Source organism: Bubalus bubalis, chromosome 21 (genome assembly GCF_019923935.1).
Source record: "Bubalus bubalis isolate 160015118507 breed Murrah chromosome 21, NDDB_SH_1, whole genome shotgun sequence".
NCBI classification, from domain to species: Eukaryota; Metazoa; Chordata; class Mammalia; order Artiodactyla; family Bovidae; genus Bubalus; species Bubalus bubalis.
The window spans coordinates 17,458,950-17,476,704 of record NC_059177.1 but is presented as its reverse complement, the minus strand read 5'-3'; the positions used below and the strand labels follow the sequence as shown (position 1 = coordinate 17,476,704).

Sequence of the window (17,755 nt, the reverse complement as noted above, 5' to 3'; positions counted from 1 at the left end):
CTGAAACCCCTAGGCTCTTCATTTTTATACAAGCTGTCTGAGGACTGGAGATGATGACTATCATCATTAAGGCCTTGCTGAATGCCAGGAATGAACGAGTAAGGAGGAAATTAAAAGGGCCACCGCAGCTTCTGAGCTTCTGGGGGCTCTGGGAAGTGATGTAATGAACGTGGCCTTCCTCAGCTGGCCCCCCACCCACCCAGCCCTGCCAGCTGTGTGGCTTGCCTCCCTCTCCCATCGCTTTCCCAGTGTCGTTGGAAAAGGCTCTCCTTAGGTACTCGTGGGATTTCCATGGGATCATCCTTCTTACTCGCACACAAATCATTTTCTCAGCTGTTTCCTTAAGTAAATTTGGCCTGCAAATGGCTGTTCCCAAAAGGAATATTATTGGGTAACCTAATAGATATTCTATGGTCTCAGAAATAAATTCATCCTTAGCTACTATAAAATTAATTCCTTTAAAGCAAATTGCACAGTGCTACCCTAATTCCATATTAAGAATTAGATATTGCTATAACAAAGGAATTTTTGAGTCAGAAGAAATTCTACACATCATCTACTGCAACCACCAAGTTTTACGAACAGGAGAACTAAGGTGTAGAAAAACAAAGTGGCGTATCCAAGATGATACAGTATTATCAGTGTGGTTTCCAGACTTTACATCCTTGTGATCGTCTTAAGAATCAAGATACCGAACACTCCCATCACACCAACAAGGTCCCTCGTGCCCCCTTCTGATCCGTCCCCACCACTTATCCCAGCCCCCTGCAGTCACTGATTTGCTTTCTGACACTGCAGATTGGTTTTGTGTGTTCTAGAACTTCATATATATGGACCCATAGTGTATAAACTCTTTTACACCTACCCTTGTTCACTCAGCATAATTTTTTCGAGATTCTCCCATGTTTCTGCATGTATCAGCAATTCTTTTTTTATTGCTGATTAGTATTCCCTTGTATGGCTATACCACAATTTGTTGATCTGTTCACACATTGATCTTTATTTGGATTGTGTATAGTTTCTGGCTATTATGAACAACATTGCTGAGAATGTTCACATACAATTCTTTCTGTTGATGGATGTTTTCGTTACTCCTAAGTAAATAGGAGTGGAATAGAGGGTCATAGAGTAAATATAAATGATATACGTAACCACAGTAAAAATTTGGCCTCAGACTTTTAATACTATCATATCATACTGTCTCCTTCATTCATTACCATTTGCTCAGCAGATGTATTTGGAGCAGCTTTAGAGCAAGCGAGGCCAGTCCTATACCAACAGTATTCTATCTCCCAGTCCCCAACTAGGTCTATACTTTCCCTTTGCAATATCAAGTTCATGATTGTCTTTCTATGCTAAAGAACACAAGAAATTTCTGGAATTCATGGCTCCTGAGTCTTGTTGGTCCTTTTCTCCTGCTGTTTGGACAATTAACAGTAGCTAATGGAGCAGAGGTGATCCCCTGGGGATGGGACATGCTTCTGCCTAACCAGGCCCTTTAAGTCAAAGAACTCCGAATGAATTACTGGACAATGTTATTATCTCCTTCACGTCAAAGTCCTGTGAAGTTAGATTATTAGAATGAGATTCTAATAAGATTCTGTGATTCTTACCATGAAATCACAGCATGGATCTGTTGTTAAGGAAGTTTGTCATACATCATGAGTCAGCAGGGTCAACACCTATTGTAGAGCAGGTTAGGTAAGAATGTGGACTCTGGCCTAAATATCTGGGCTGAATCCTGATGCTGCCACTTACCAGTTGTGTGATCTTGGGCAAGTCACATAACCTCTCTGACCTCTGCTCCCTCATCTATAAAATGGGGATAATAATAGCACCTATCTCATAGGTTTGTGGTGAGACTAAATAAGTTAATTTTTTAAGATACTGAAATCAATACCAACTACACAGTAAAAGCCACATAAGCATAAGCCGCTACCATTGCCACGACCATCTACATGTCTGATTTGGGCTGAGGGTTTGAAAATCTTGAACTTACTTATTTGACTTCAGGAAAATACAAACTCTAGAAAACATTAGCTAATGTGGGGAAAAAATTTATTCTACACCACATTTCTCCCTCCTTTCATCCTGAAAACCTCCCCAAATTTCAAAATAAATGAAAACTTCCAGTTAACTTGTCTTTGTGGAACTTGGTGAGAAGACTTCTCTGCATCCGGCCCTTTTTTTTTTTTTTTTTTTTTTTTCAGTTGCTCTAAAGCCTTTAAAGAGGCCCTTCTTGCTGGTTTCATCCCTTCCTCCATCCCCTCCAACTTCTCTAAGCTTACTTCTAAACAACTCAATGGGCCAGAAAATGTGCCGGATCAAAGTGTTTTCGACATCTAGTGGCCAAAGGCAATGACTGCAGGTTTATGGATGACCAACGTAGTTGCCTACTTCCAACAATCTTTAAGCCGTGGCTCCTGGAATGGAATGTGACTCAGATCTGGGATGTCTGCTGAAGGCTGTCTCTGGGCCCCTTTCCCATTCTCGAACCTTTCCTTGACCCCTCCACCTTCACAGACACCACTGGCGTCTGCATTCCTGCCCCGTGCTGCTGGTGCTGTTCGTTTCTGAACTCCATTTCCTTTCTGGGTTCAAGGATTCCTGAAAAATCCATTTTTTCCCCCATTTCAGCTGCTGAGGTCTGCTTATCTCAAGCACTGATTTATCGTGTGTGTTGGGTAGTTCAGAGGAAGAGACAGCATTTCGATTTGCACCTAGAGCTTCCCATCCAATCATTCACACATCCATTCATCCAAGTGATCAAGGTCAGCATCCCAGCTGGGCTTTCTCAGCCTCCCACATTTTCCTTTGGCTACTTTTCTACTCCTCTTGAATCACAGAGTACTCTTCCTGCCCTCCATCAAGCCAGATTCCCAGAGTAGTCTCTGAACTGCATTCCAAAAACCCCATGATTGGAGAACACAGCCCAGTGACCCTGGGGTCAAACTCTATGTGATTCAGTTGGTAATTCCTGATCCCAAGAATCATGGTGAAATGGACTACCCAGGGCCACTTATGTCAGACAGCTGCTACAAGAAAGTTCACCTGGGGACCTCTCTGAAGTGTCTATTTATGCCCAGAACCCTCTAGATGCTTCCTTTATTTAATTACCTGAAACAGGGGCTTTGGCATGAAAGGCCCTTAGGTTTCCAATGGTCCAGAACAGTCTGCTTAATATTGCCAGTCCAGGAGGTGCTGAATAATATTTAAATTTACCTATTACTTAAGACTTTGCAAACCTCTCTTTTTATTACCCATAAGGAGCATTTCAATTAATCCTGGGAGGCAGCAGAATAATAATAATAGCAGCTAACATTTACTGAACACTTACTACATGCCAGGCCTACTTCTAAGCACCTCACAGACATTGATTCACTTATTTTTCACAAAACCCCTATGAGGTAGACTATATTCTGCCTGCTTTTACCAACGAGGAAACCACAACACAGGGATGAAAGGGTGCTCTGCACCATGGAGACTCAGGAGACCTGCTTCTGAGATTGACCCTCCCACCACTTGCCGGGTGGCTTCGTGGCAGAGGCTTGACCTCTCTGTGCTGCCTGGCAAAGACCAGGGGAGGGCTTGCAGAGACCTAGGGAAGCTGTGACTGCAGAGTGGCAGGCTGCCAGCAGTGTGGGGGTGGGGAAGGGAGCAGAGGAGGATGCAGGAGTTCAGTCAAGTCACTGGGACACAGTCTTCAACCTGGGATCTCTGGAAGGGCCTCAGAGACACCCAGAAGCTTACTGCCAGATGGGAGTTCACTTTCCAGCCCTCGAGATCCTATCAGGGACAGCCTTTCAGAAGAAGTCTAGCACAGGTTGAGAAGTACTAGGCAGGGATATGTAAGTGGAGACCACTGTTCTTGGCCCCAAATTAGTTCCATAGGTTCTCAGAGACGCTCCAGAAACCCTGATATATTATCCTGTCACTGAAGGAGACTGAGGCCCAGAAATGGCAAGTTTGGGTCCTAAGTCATACAGCAAGCCAGATGGCCAGGCTGTCCATATTTCCTCTTCTGGTGATCATGCTGCCTTTGCTGTGCACTCTGTGCCTCCTGCATCTTCCCAAAGCCTCAGATCATGATAATAGGAAAGTATTATCTGCACAGTTCTTCAAATCCAGATTTAGATGCAAAAGAAGGCAAACGCAATCTGGAAGTTCACATCATTAATAAAGGGACAGGCTGGGGCAGGATAAGAATCAGTTTTTAGAAAAAAAATTCTCAACAATGCAATTCTGTGTACGTGTCCTCCACCCAACAGGAAGGGCCATCCCTGAGCCACGCAAGAGTTGTGAACAAAGTGAGACCCTGGGCCAGAGCATAGCAAAGACATCCTTAAGGAAAAGAGAAGTACCCAAACTTCAGTCCGACCACCACACTCTGTGCTGCCTACATTCTCCGTAGAACTTCTAATCACTGTCTTATTCATTTTGCACATTTATAAACTGTCTCGCCCAACTCGAGTGCAAAGTCCATAAGGGCCAGGACACCGTCCATGATCATAATCCCTGTATTAGAGCAGAGACTGGTACCCAGCAAGTATCAGTGTATATTTGCAAGTATCAGTGTATATCCAGCTAGACGGCTGGCTGGATATAGTGGTGGCTGGATAGGCAGATAGGTGGGTGGGTGGAAGGAGGCGTGGAAAGATGGATAGATGGGTGGCAGGTGGATGAATGGATGGATGGCTAGATAGATGGGTGAGTAGGTGGAAGGATGGGATGGACAAGGATAAAATTGAGTCTATTGCCTTTGCTCTAATGAATATATAATCTTTGGGGGTAGGGCAACAGCTACACCTTCAATTGTTAAATATTTATGGAACAGCTCATGATGGGCCTGGTACTGCACTCGGACCTATATGAGGAAACACTACAATGTAGAAGACAGAGACAGTCTCACTGAATACACACTCTCGTAGGGAGACAAACATTATGCAAGTGATTATCACAGCATATGAGAAGTGCTATGATGAGGGGAGTAAGGGCTGCTAAAGGAAGGCTTCTTAGAGGGGAAGTGATATCTAAACTAAACCTTGAAGGAAGAGCAGCTGTCAGATGGGTGAACAGGGTGTGGAGTGGGGGAGGATTGTTCCAGACAAAGGGAGCAACGTCAGTATTAAGCCCAGTAGAAACGTGAGCCAAACAGGTTTGAGGAACAGCTTACAGGTAGGAGAACACCAGGTGTTTGTCTGAAAACCAGCCAACGGAGCCACTTTCTTCTCCTCCCCAAGCTTCTCCTCTCCCTCAGCAGACATCTGCTGTTTTTCTCTGTCGAGGGATCAGCCAGTCCTCCTTCTGGAATGGCTTCCTGATTTTCTTTGAGGAAATCCCCCAAATTCCCTTCCACCGTTCTCAGCCCATGTGGTTCAAGGGAAACCAACACTACCCTCCAATCCTTGCATGTGGGCAGGAGACCCAGGCCTGACCTGTCAGTAAACATGATGTTAATCCGGCTGCAGTGATGGGACCCCCAGCCTGGCCAGTTAGAAACAGCCCTGGGGCTCTGCTGGAGACAAGAGGAAGGCAGTGTTTCTGTCCACTAGGGGGCGCTGAGCGGATAGGAAGTGAGCCTGTAGGGGGCGGGGATGCGGGGGATGGACGTGGGCCAACTTTTATCTCCACAGGAGAGAAGCCTCCTGTAGAGAAAAACAACATCAAATGAGGGAGGGGATGGTGGAAGGAAGGAAAGAAGGAAGGGAGAGGGAAAGAGAGACAGAAAAGAAGAAAAAGGGAGGGAGGGAATAAGATAAAATGGAGGAGATGTCATTCTGCTGCCTTTGCTCTGGCGAGTATATTGGCGGCCGGGGGCGGGGGGAGGGCAGCTACACTTCCAATCATTAAGTATTTATTGAACAGCTTATTATGTGCAGGCACTATATACCAGGTGCTGCAAATTCTACTGTGTGGAAGACAGACAGGGTCTCTGCCCTTAGATTACACACTCTGCTGGGGAGAAAGACAATGCAATTAGTGGGTCAGCCTCTGAGGTTCAGTAAGTTGCCATTTTTACATGTCACATTGTCCTGGCTTTCTGTCTCTTGCTCCTGAACGAGTCCCAAAAGGCGGACTTCCTTCCCCACTAGATTTCCCACTACCCAGATCAACCCTGGCCCCTCCTGGCCAGACTTAGTGTCTGACTCACACTGACTGGGTGAACAGGGGCTACTCATCTCGGGTCCTGGCTTCCTGCTTCTGTGCCTCCCTCTCCACCCAGGAAAGTCCACTGTTATTCAGCTCCAATCCAAGACCATCTCTTCTCCACTCACACTGTGTCCATATCCCTGCTGACACCTGTCACATGGTGAAGCCATGACCCATCCTCTGGACACACAGATCGTCAGTAAACGTCAGCTGTGTGAAGGAATGTCTCCATGGGAGAGCTGAGAGGGGTAGGGAGGTTGTCTAGAGGGAAACCTTATTGCCCTCATTCTTCTAAGGACCACTGCCAGCCTTAGATGACACTGGGCACACGCCTGGCCAGCAGGCTGTGACAGGCTGGCAGGGCCTGCCCTGCCCTGAATCGGAGCCATGCCCTGGTCTCCCTCCCAGGGCGGCATGAAGAGACAAGCCTGAGAGGAACCTCAGAGTTCCTCTAGCTTCCTGTCTTCATCCTGCAGATGAGGAATCGAGGACCAAGGCCCAGCTAACTTGCACTGCATCAGGGTTTCCCAAAGTGTGCAATGGGAACCACTTACTTGTGTTAGAGAAGTGATTTCAGGTGTTACAGACATGTTATTAACCCTTTTCAGTTCTCTTGGAATCCTTCTGATTATATTAGGGGGAAAAACTCAGCTCAGTGCTCTCATATCTAATGCCTGCCTTAGAGGCAGCAGCAAGAATTAATATTGGAAGGGACACTTAGGGAGTTTGGGATGGACATGTACACACTGCTGTATTTAAGATGGATAACCAACTAGGACCTACTGAATAGCACAAGGAACTCTGCTCAGTGTTATGTGGCAGTCTGGATGGGAGGGGAGTTTGAGGAAGAATGGATACATGTTTAGGTATGGTTAAGTCCCTTTGTTGTTCATCTGAAACTATCTCAACATTTGCTGATCGCTATACTACAATATAAAATAAAAAGTTTTTTTAAAAAGAATTAACATTGTTTTTTCTCCATTTAGCTAATGGAAACCTTCTTTTATGCCAGTTTGTTTTCATTCACTAATGTGAAGTGTCATTTCCTTCCAAAATATATATGTCTGTGTGTGTGTGTGTGTGTGTGTGTGTGTGCATGTGCTCGGCACTCAGTCATGTCCAACTCTTTGCGGTCCCATGGACTATAGCCTGCCAGGCTTCTCTGTCCATGGAATTTTCCAGGCAAGAATACTTGAGCAGGTGGCCACTTTTTTAACATACGTGTGTTTATATAAATAGTTGAATGTATTTATGTAAACAACTTCTGTGGGTAGACTTGGAGCAGGCCCTGCCACGCCCCCACTAGGTGGCCTTGGGCTGGCTACCTGGCCTTTCTGTGCCTCACACCGCTTGTCTCTAAAATGGGTGGTAACAGCACCACCTACCTCAAAAGTGAACTGAGCGTGAAAAGAATTAAGACACTGGGTGTTGAGACCCATTTCTGGCATGTGATAAGCTCCATGTAAGAGTGGAGGCTCTAACCACTAATGAAATGAAACAATCTCCAAAACATAACTATAATAGCAAGATGCAGAGCAAGCTGCACAAGGCCCAGCTGATGTCCCTTGTGCAGGATACGTGTGTCCATGTACCTTGGTGATGAATTACATCTCTCTCCAAGGAGTCACCCACTGAACTAGAAACTAATAACTGGGCATGTATGGGAGGAGGGGGAGAGGCGGGTAACAGGAGACACACTTATCACTTGGTACCTTTTTGTACTGTTTAACTATCAGGGATTTTTTTTCCATTGTGCATGCATTATCTATCTCTAACTTTAAATATTCAACAATTCTTTACAAATGGTCTCTCTGGCTCGAGTATGAAGGATGGGAGGATGGGAGATGGGAGAGCAATCAGGAGGTGGCTGAACTTTTTTAGGCAAAATATTCTCTGAGCTCGAGCTAGCCTGGTGGAGCTGTAGGCAGGAGGAGAGAGGGAAGGAAAAATGAAAAATATTTATGCCTCACTTTCATAAACACACAATGATTTAACACTGATATTTGCCAGGCACTGTGCTATGCTCTAGGCCACTCACTCATGGAATCCAGAGGATGAGGTGGTGAATCCCCATATTCTAGGGGGCTGAGACTCAAAGGGTTTGACAAGTGACAGGGCCTGGAACCCAGATCCATTTGGTTCTAAAAACCTGTATTCTTTTCAGTACACACAGCTGCTTCTCCACAAATTAATTACAACAGGGAGAGGTGTTTTTTTTTTTTTTTTAAGAGTTGATTTAAAGAAAACTATTAAATAAACGGCACAGGGCCCAGTGGCATGATGAAAGCATGGTGGTTATATTTCAGCGATGACAGATGTCAGTCCAGAAAGACACACAGTGAGGCTGGCATGGAGCTGGGGCCAGAACCCAGGTTGCAGGATCCCATCTCAAGCTCTCTCTACTATTGCATCCCTGAGAATGGTCAGGGATGATGGACAGGGAGAATGGACAGGGAGATGCCACTGAAAAATTTATCTGAGGGCCCAGAATTGATTTCACACGCCTAAGCCCAGTGCAAATCAAATCAAAGATGGAGTAAGTAAAAGGCAGAGCCCATCTGTTACTCCAGTGTCCACCCGTCACCAGCAGTGGGCTCGTGTGGATGTTCCCCAGGCCCCTCCACATCGCAGTGAACCAAGTCTCAGGGCCCCGCTAGCAGTGCTGGGCTGGGAAGGCAGACCCAGCAGCCCTGCCTGGGGGAGCCTCAAGCAGAGCTCCTGAGCCCGGAGGAGGGGCCAGGTGACAGATGCTACAATGTTTGTTAGTGCAAAGCACAACAGGTGCATTCTGTGATGTAGAACTATTGAAAATCTGAACATATTTTTAGCTGAACAACAAAAACAGAATGTGTTGTTTCTGTTTTGTTTTGGCTTTGCTTCTTCCAGAAGGACTGGCACACTGGCCCACATTCTCGACCTCTGCCCTTCTTTCCTCCCAGGCCAATACACGATGAGCAAGAGCCATATTGCGCCAGGCTGATGGGAGTCCAGGGGAAAAGAGGTGAGGTGTGACGCGGGGTGTGCATGTGTGTGTGCGTGCGCCCTGGCATGTTTTAGAAAGAAGGGCACCTCAAGGTGATGACGACTAGGCAGAAGAAAGCCTTGTCAAGTGAATGAATGAACGAATGAACAAATGAACTAACAAAATGCCCAACCCTGCAGTCTTCTCTGTGTCCTTCCTGATCCCAGATGGGGACGAGTCTTTTCCCTAAAGTGGGAGATGGGCGACCTTAAGCATTCATCTCTATCATCATTATACCCTCACCACCTCTTCTATAAAACATTACAAGAAAAAACATGGGATTCCTGGACAGTCCTTTCTCGACATCATTTCCTTTTTAGTCCCTGTGGTCATGACTCGGGCTGGGGGAGGAGGGAACATCTAAAGGCTTGCAAAATCAGGCATGGTAACCAGAAAGAAATCCCCAATAACAAAGCGTGGAACTGGGGTCCAGAGTGCCCCGAGTAGCGGGGTGCTTCGGGAGATTGTTTACGAGGATGGCCACAGCAGTGGCTTGATGGCCTCAGGGAGGTCACTTTGCATTGGCACTTCAGAAGCAGTCTGCCTCTCCACCCTACAACTGTGGACGTGGCTGTGCGACTTGATTTGGGCAATGAGCTGTCACCACACGTGACACAAAGGCTTGAAACCCCACTGCTGTTTTCCCATTTGGAGCTCTTTTTTTCTTTTTTTGATTGGTCAGGAAATTTTAGCTATATCACTGGCTCCAGTGGAACCCAGCCCAAATCACTAACCCACAGAGTCATGAACAAATAAAATAGTTGTCGTTTTCAGACGCTGAGTTTTGACATAATTTGTTACAGTCATTGATAACTGATAAAGCCTTAAGCAAGGCTTTATTTCTTTATGCCTCAGTTTCCTTATCTGTAAAATGTGTGTTAATTAAATGATACATATAAAGTATCTAAAAGTGTGACATACATTCTGGCCATGGTTGTTATTACTATCCTTGTTTTGACAATAAGGAAAAAGGACGATATTTGACTTGGCTGAGCTGGGAGGTCGTGCAGCAGAAATTCAAACCCACCTCCCCCTGTAATGTTTGCTCTGCTACAATCATATGTTGTCTCCCCTACTGAGAATTCCTTTTCTCTTCCTCTCTACCTGTCTGCTTTGCTAATTCCTACCATCTAAAGGCACTGGGCGCAGAACTCACCCTGGATTTCAGTAAGCCACCGGGAGCCAGCCCTTCACCTTCTGAATCCTCAGTGAGTCTCTCATGAATGCCCACACTCCCCCATCATTACCTCACTCAGCCAATCTGTCCTGACTGCCTTCTAGGTGGCAGCACCACCCTCGGGGACAGCGGTAGGGACACTACAGAGAACCTGGAGCCACCCCCAGGGACCGTCAGTCCAGGTGCCCTCCCTCTGAGTCCACGTATCCAGCCCACGCTAGGCTCTGACCAGTTCACAAGTTTACTCTCATCTTCCCAGGCAGGTTCTAAACTCCTTGCAGACAAAACCAGTTTCTTTCATTTATTCACAGATCCCTCCTTCCATCCCTGGGAATAACAGGGATGTACAAGACACTTCAAAGACCAGCTCTTGAAATGTTCACAGCCTGCTGCTCTTCCTCCTGTGGTGCTAAGACCATAGAAGGCAGTCCCAAATATCTGAATTTAAGTGAATTTCTGGTCAACGATGGAAAACTCAGCACAGACAACAAATGACCTGATGGGGGTGGGGGTGCTGTGGGCACTGTCAGGGTCTCACTTTTCTGCAGCAAGTGGCAAAAGGAGAGAGTGGGGAGGGGCTGCCCCTTCCTTCCCCCTCAGTTCTGAGGCCATCGAGAGGCAGCTGGGAGATGGGAAGAGGGACCAACCTGCCCACCTGGCCTGTTTGTCTAATACCAAGGGCATGCACTTCTGTCCAGACACCCTGCCCCACGGCCAGCAGGGACACATGTGTGTAGGCACCAGCATCACCCTCTTGGTCCCTAACAACTGCCTGCCCGATCCAGCCCACAAACTGGAGAAAGCTTCTATTGCCAACCTGAGTTTCACGGAGAGCTGAAGAAAGATACAACAGCCAGGTTCCATCTGAGTCTTTGGGCCTCAAGTGTAGTGCTTCTCACCAGGATCTGACTCTAGGGAGTGTATATGCCAAGTGAACAGACAGGGCAGAGAACTTCAGGATAACACAAGGAGTTTTTTAAAACAGCCGCAGGAATTTGAGGCCCAAAGGTGACAGCTTTATTAAGGTGGTGGAGCTCGGTCTAGGTTTGCAAACTGAGTATGACACAAGTAAGTGTAAGAGGACAGAGGGCAGCTGTAGGCAGAGGGAATAACAGGGGTGAAGGAGCCAAGGTGGGGGGATTTGGGGGTGAACAGAGAGCACCCAGGAGGGGCGCCCAGCTGAAGCCCAGAGGAAAGCTTCGAGATCTGAGTGGAAGCAGCCAGGATCCCAAGTACAGACCCAGGTGCTGGAATACCATGGAGGTGAAGTGCCTGAGAAACAGGAAAAGGTCCTGGATGGAGAACAAACCCTCTGCAGAGAAACATTTCATCTGGTTTCCGGTCTCGCCCCGTTGTCACCATGCTTCCCCGCCGCACGAACGCACAGCCTGCCTCACCCTCACACGCTCCAGGGAGCTGGAGACAGAGTGTGAGAGAACTGTGGGCTCCAACACGCTGTGCCTCTGGGCTCTCTTTCCTCCTTGTGTTCTTCACATGTCTCCCCTTTCGTTCTCTAATAAGCAGGCATTATTACTTCTGCCTATCAGCTGGATCTGAAGCCAGGTGTCCGGCTCCAGAGTCTGTGCTATAAACCATGAGGTGATTCTCCCCCACAATCCCAGCTGCCTCAAAGTCAAGTTATGTTTTCTCCATCAGCAGTGCCTCTTTTCGCCCGAAGCAATGATCTAATTAAAAACTGTCAGGGCTCAAATTTTTCTCCTTAACTTGGAATCATAGAAATATGTGTTTCAACGTTGGTAGACCAACCCCTAGGAAGTCTCACCCCCATTTTTCTGATTGGGAGACTGAGGCCCAGAAGAGGAAATGCCTGGCCCAAAGTCTCATAGCTGGTTGGAGTCTGAGGCAGGACTTCCTATCTGAAGTCCAGGCTCTTGGGCAAAGGCTCTTAGCCCCTGAGGGTCCACAAGCTACTAATCACACAGGATGTGGACTGAGAAAGATAACAATATCAACGAGAGGGGCCTTCTCACAGCCTGTTCTTGGTCCTCTCATACCAGGGATTTTCAAATATAATTTTAGCCTCAGAATCCTCCCCCTTTAATGAGACACTTGATAAATAATCTCCACATACTTAAAACATAACAATTTGATTCCAGCCTGGTGGCCTTAGGGGTGGAAGTCCTGTGGTTCTGTCTGCTGGGCCTCCCCACCCCTGGGGCTGCCCCTGGGGCTCTCACTCCTCCCCAAGGAAGCCCATGGCTCCTCAAAGCACAGGCTGTAACTGCCAGCACCACCGACCAGTGTGCTTGTGATCCCCATTGCCTCACCTTCTTGGATTCTAACACCCATCCCAAACCCAGTTAGATCTCAAGCCCAAGCAGGCAGCAAGGTTAATTCTGGGCCAAATTGTGCACATTCTGAAATTATTACCCTGAGATGGCAAGGCATGCTTATCAACCTCACCCCGGCCTCATGTGACCCTTCGAATAGTGCTCCATTTTGCAGATGAGAATACTGAGACCCAGCTGAGCTCCACGCCCCACAGTCTGTAAGAAGTGGGCCTCAGCTTCTTCCTGTCCTACCTGAGCCTGGCTCTCCCCACCTCAGCTTGGCATCTTCTGCTTTGAGAGGTAACATGTTCTCATGGCTGGCAGATAATCTGAATCTCTGTGAACTTTTACAAACTAAATGTGCCCAGGGCCCCTCCCCAGATATTCTGAAACAGAAGCTGGGGCTGTGAGCCATTTTATCCCACCCTGATAATCCTGCTGTCACTCGAGCAAAGGACAGAGCAAAAGGGCCCAGGGTTATCCCAGACCACTGGTCAGCCTCCCTCCAGTGCTGGGCATGGAAGCAAAGGGGGCTCAATCCCAAACAGTAGTGGAACCCAGGGTGAGACTTACTGTGTAGAGCTCATTGGTGACCTTCAGTAGCTCCTCATGCATCTGCAGGCCAATCTCCTTGCTCTGTAACATGGAAGAACAAATGTCAAAGGGGCAGAAGGGTGCTGGCTGCACTGACCAACTTCCTTTTCAACACAGAAAGGGCAGCAATGCTTGGGGTCACGTGAGAAGGGGTACAGAAATCCACATGAACCTCACTGACCCAAATCTGAATTCTTCAACTCATCTCCATGAAACAAATCCACAGAGATTCCTTACAACAGGAATTCCTGGACCATGTAAGCTGGGGAACTCTATATATCACCTCCCTACCTTGGTGATTCACAGGGACATCATACTAAAAATTCCGAGGAGCCCCACAGCCAATCAACCTGTTCATCTTTCTGTAATCCTGGGTATCCTAAGCTGATGTGGTCAGAATGTGTGTCCCTAGCTCAGCATTCCTTAACATCTCATGAGACTGGGGTTCCAAAGAACCCGGTTTAACAAAAAATTATCTAGCCTTTCAATTCAGTGGACAGCCCAAGTAAACAGAGTCCACTGGAGCATGAGGCAGGGCATATGGGTTCTAGCCTGGCTGCATCACTGTCTGGCCCATGGCCTTGGAACTGAAGTTATTGAATCTATAAAATATATATATATATAAACTTTAAAAAGTTGCTTGAACAAAATGAGACAGGTTTTCTTACTGCAGAACTTTTCAGAGGCTTTCATCCCCTCATGTGCATGGACTTTCTAAGGCAGGGGGCATATAGCATGCAAGTGTATTTGACCTCAACCCAAACCACAAGGTGACATATATATTTAATACATTGAGGGACACAAGTCAAAGAACAATGAACAAATAATTTCCAGGTCCTCTCCAGCCTGAAGAGTCCAGGATTCTGTTATTTTGTGTATTATTATTATTATTATTATTATTACAGTCAGCCAAGTATTCTGCATCCAAGGATTCAACCAACTGTGAATTTAAAATATTTGAAAAAAATAATCTAGAGAGTTCCAAAAAGCAAAGCTTCGATTTGCCTTGTGCTGCCAGCTATTTACACATAATTCTATTCACACAGAATTCATAACTATTAACATGGTATTTACATTGTACTAGGTATTATAAGTAATCTAGAGATGATTTAAAGTATATGATTTAGAGAATGTACATCTTTATATGCAGATACTATGCCATTTTATACAAGGATCTAGCGCATCTTTGGATTTTGGTACCCACTTGGTTGGGGGTGGGGGAGGTGGCAGTGTTGATGGTCCTGGAACCAAACTCCCCATATTGCTGGATGACTGCACTGTCATTATTATTTGAGGGGAGAGAAACTGCTCTCCCCGTTTTCCCAGGTCATCGTGTGAAACTTCCATATTGACAAAGGGAGCTCTGCCCCCTGACAGCAGAGCCCTCCTGTCCTTTCTCTCAGCTCCCTTGGCCTCCAGCATGGTCAGCAACTGACTTGCAGAGACCAGCCTTCCTCTAGTTCCTGCACAGATCAGAGCCCTGGACTCTGGGGTCGCTAGGAAGATTCAGCACCAGACACGCCTTCCTAGGCTCTGCTTCAGGCCCATCTCATTCCCCTCAGCTTCTAGGCCTGGCAGGGCCAAGAATCACCTCTCCAAAGGCAGCCCTTACAGGTGTCAGATTTCCTAACAGAGAAGAAGAGCTCTGGGGCAATTCCAGAGATCTGTTTAGACCTCCCTCCAGCTCTGCTGACTAAAGCAAGGGGATCCAATGCAGAAGCTCAGGACTATCTCAGCAGAATTTTCTGTGTAGAGCTCCCAGGGAAACTTCTGTCACATCATGGGCATCTACAGAGGTACCCAACAAGCCGTTTCCATCTCCTTCCACTCTCCCTGAGTCTCAGCAGCTGCCTCAGTTTCTCCTGCAGCCCCTCCCCCTGACGTTTGCTTCAGACTCTCTGACACCCCTCAGTGACCTCCCCTTGGTCTGGCCAACGTCTCTGACGCCCAAGACTTCGTTTCTTATGTATTTATTTTTGTGATATAACTTTTTTGCTAGGTAACAAGTGCACATGGTTAAAGAAACTCTAACAGCCAGCAGAGTAAAAAGTAGGTCTCCTGAGTTCCCAGAACCCCACTCAGAAGCACCTACTATTAAAGGTTTCTTCTGGTGCCTTCTAGAAACAGTCTATGAATATACACACATACAGCTGGATAGCATATGTTTTTTTAATATAAATGAAAGTAATCTACACAAGCCTTTGCATCTTGCTTTTTTCCACCAAACAATATATCTGACAGATTTTTTTTCCTTGACAGGCCATGTAGCTCTTGCATTCTCCTTTTCTATTAATAATAGCGCTTGGGGTTCCATACACCAGATATGTCATAACTAATTAACCAGCCGGTTGTTTCCCGTCTCTTAATATTCCAAACAAGGATGCAGTGAACATCTCTGCACTCTGTCACTGTGCACATGGGCAGGGACCCTTGTCAGGTAAATTTCTTGAAGCAGCTCTATTGGGAAGAGTCTGGCCTTCTCAGCTCTGCCCCAGCCAGCTTCCCATGCACTGCTGACTTCAGCTCCCACTTCTCAGTGATTGGCAGCCATGTCATCACCTCCATGGCCCTCTCTTGGGCTCTGTCCACACAACCCCAAAGACCCTATCTTCAGCTGTTGCAAAACAATATCATTTGGATGACCCCCTCATCACATCAAATTCAAATTATCCAAAAGAAAATGTGTGATGTTTCCTTCATCTCCTCAGGTTCAGTCAATGGGATAATATCTTCCCAGACATGGCGACTGGAAATTTGGAGCTATTTTTGACACTTTAAAAAAATTCCTCCATCCTCAATCCAACTTGTCACCGCATCCTACCATCAAACTGCCCAGTACTTTGTTCTCTGCAGCAGACAATGCGGGCTCCCTCCCCAGCATCCAATCTTGCCTTTCCTGCTTCCTAACAGAGCCATGAATTTGGCCCTGTGTTCATCTCTCCAGCCAAGTTCTTTCAAGGACATAGCCTACCCCATCCCAACTCAAGATGGTGCACTCTGTATGTGTTGTTAGTCCAGGGGTGAGTATGTGACAAGTGCATGGAAGAGGACTGAGAAGGTTGAGGGGAAGGTTTCCGCTCTTCTACTGAGTGGTAGCAAAAGTGCCTGGAGCCTCAGTGGCTATCAGCAGACCTCTTAGGACCGGGAGAGGAAGCAGCTTCAGGTGGCAGAATGAAAACCTAAATCCTAATGACCTCCCAAGAAACTGGTTGAACTGAATCCACAGGCTGTCTCCTGCAGAACTTCTACTTTTGTGGCTTTACTAGTTAAGTTATTTAAAAGCTGGATTTTCTGTCACTGGCAGCCCAAAGCAACCCACATTTTCCACCCCCAGTCCTGGAGCAAGCAATGGCATCACTGCAGGGCCCAGATTCCTGAAGCTGCCCCTCAACAAAGTCCTGACTCTAGCCCCCCATTCCTCATGCCCATCCCAGTGTCATTTCCTGAAGAGTATTTTACTGTGTTCCTCCAAAACTGCCTCACTGCCTACGGGATTGAGACCCAGCTCTTTAGCTTGACTTTAAAGGCTCTATGTGACTAGCACAGGGTGGTGTGCTTCTGTGCTAAGTTGCTTCAGTCATGTCTGACTCTTTGTGACCCCGTGGATCGTAGCCTGCCAGGCTCCTCTGTCCACGGGATCTCCCAGACAAGAATAGTGGACTGGGTTGCCATGACCTACTCCAGGGGATCGTCCCAACCCAGGGATCAAACTTGCATCTCCTGCACTGGCAGGCAGGTCCTTTACCATTAATGCCATCTGGGAAGCCTAGTTACTAGGTGGAGAGGGCTCAAATTCAGAGCCAGAGAGATGGAGATTAGAGATAGGATGTTAAAAACCATTTAACCTCTCAGCACCTCTGCTTCCTTGCCTGTAAAAGGAGTGCCTGTTACTGTCGTTCTTTGCACTTAAAATGGGAAGCATAGTGATCTACTTGTTTATGCATTTGTCACTTGTTTTCCCCATTTGAAGGTAAACTCCATGGAGTCAAAGAGACTTTCTCCCTGATGATAGATGCTCAGATCCCCTCGTTGCTGGGACCACTGGCAGCAGACAACCCCCAGCTGAGAGCATGCTTCAGTGATGGCATCAGAGGGCATGGGGACAAACCCTCCAAAGACTGACGCCTCATCCAAAGATATGGGGCGTAGAAACCAGTCTCTCCTGTCTCAACCTGGACAGCTTTAAAGGGTCGTTCTATCTTTAGAACTCCCTGTAGGGCTGGCTAAGACCTTCAGTAAAGACTACCTGCATCACACTTGACTTCACTCTTCTCCCCCTCTCCACCCTCCCTAGGGGTGGATCCCAAGTATCTCCCTGTTAAATTTATCTGCTGTTAAATTTAGGCCTCAGAGTCAGTTTCCCGGTCCCCAGCTTGCAGTGTCTCACTTTCCCACCCTTCCCGCGATGCCACAGAGCCTGTCACCCAGTGGGTGCTCATTAAATACGCTTGCTGGGTGAACCTATGAATGAACGCAGTGACGATTACGCTAAGCCTTAGTCTCCTCGTGCATAAACATGGA

The 17,755-nt window shown here is 47.0% G+C and overlaps 1 protein-coding gene across 4 annotated transcripts in view; it reads right to left on the bottom strand.

The window, feature by feature from the left end:
* SRGAP3 (SLIT-ROBO Rho GTPase activating protein 3) overlaps positions 1–17,755 on the bottom strand; it is a 247,457-nt gene that overhangs the window by 68,761 nt on the left and 160,941 nt on the right. For all 4 annotated transcript variants that reach the window (XM_006070759.4, XM_044933455.2, XM_044933456.2 and 1 more), the window contains exon 4: positions 13,214–13,276. In XM_006070759.4, coding sequence (XP_006070821.3) covers positions 13,214–13,276 — 63 coding nt within the window. The remainder of the gene's footprint in view (positions 1–13,213; positions 13,277–17,755) is intronic.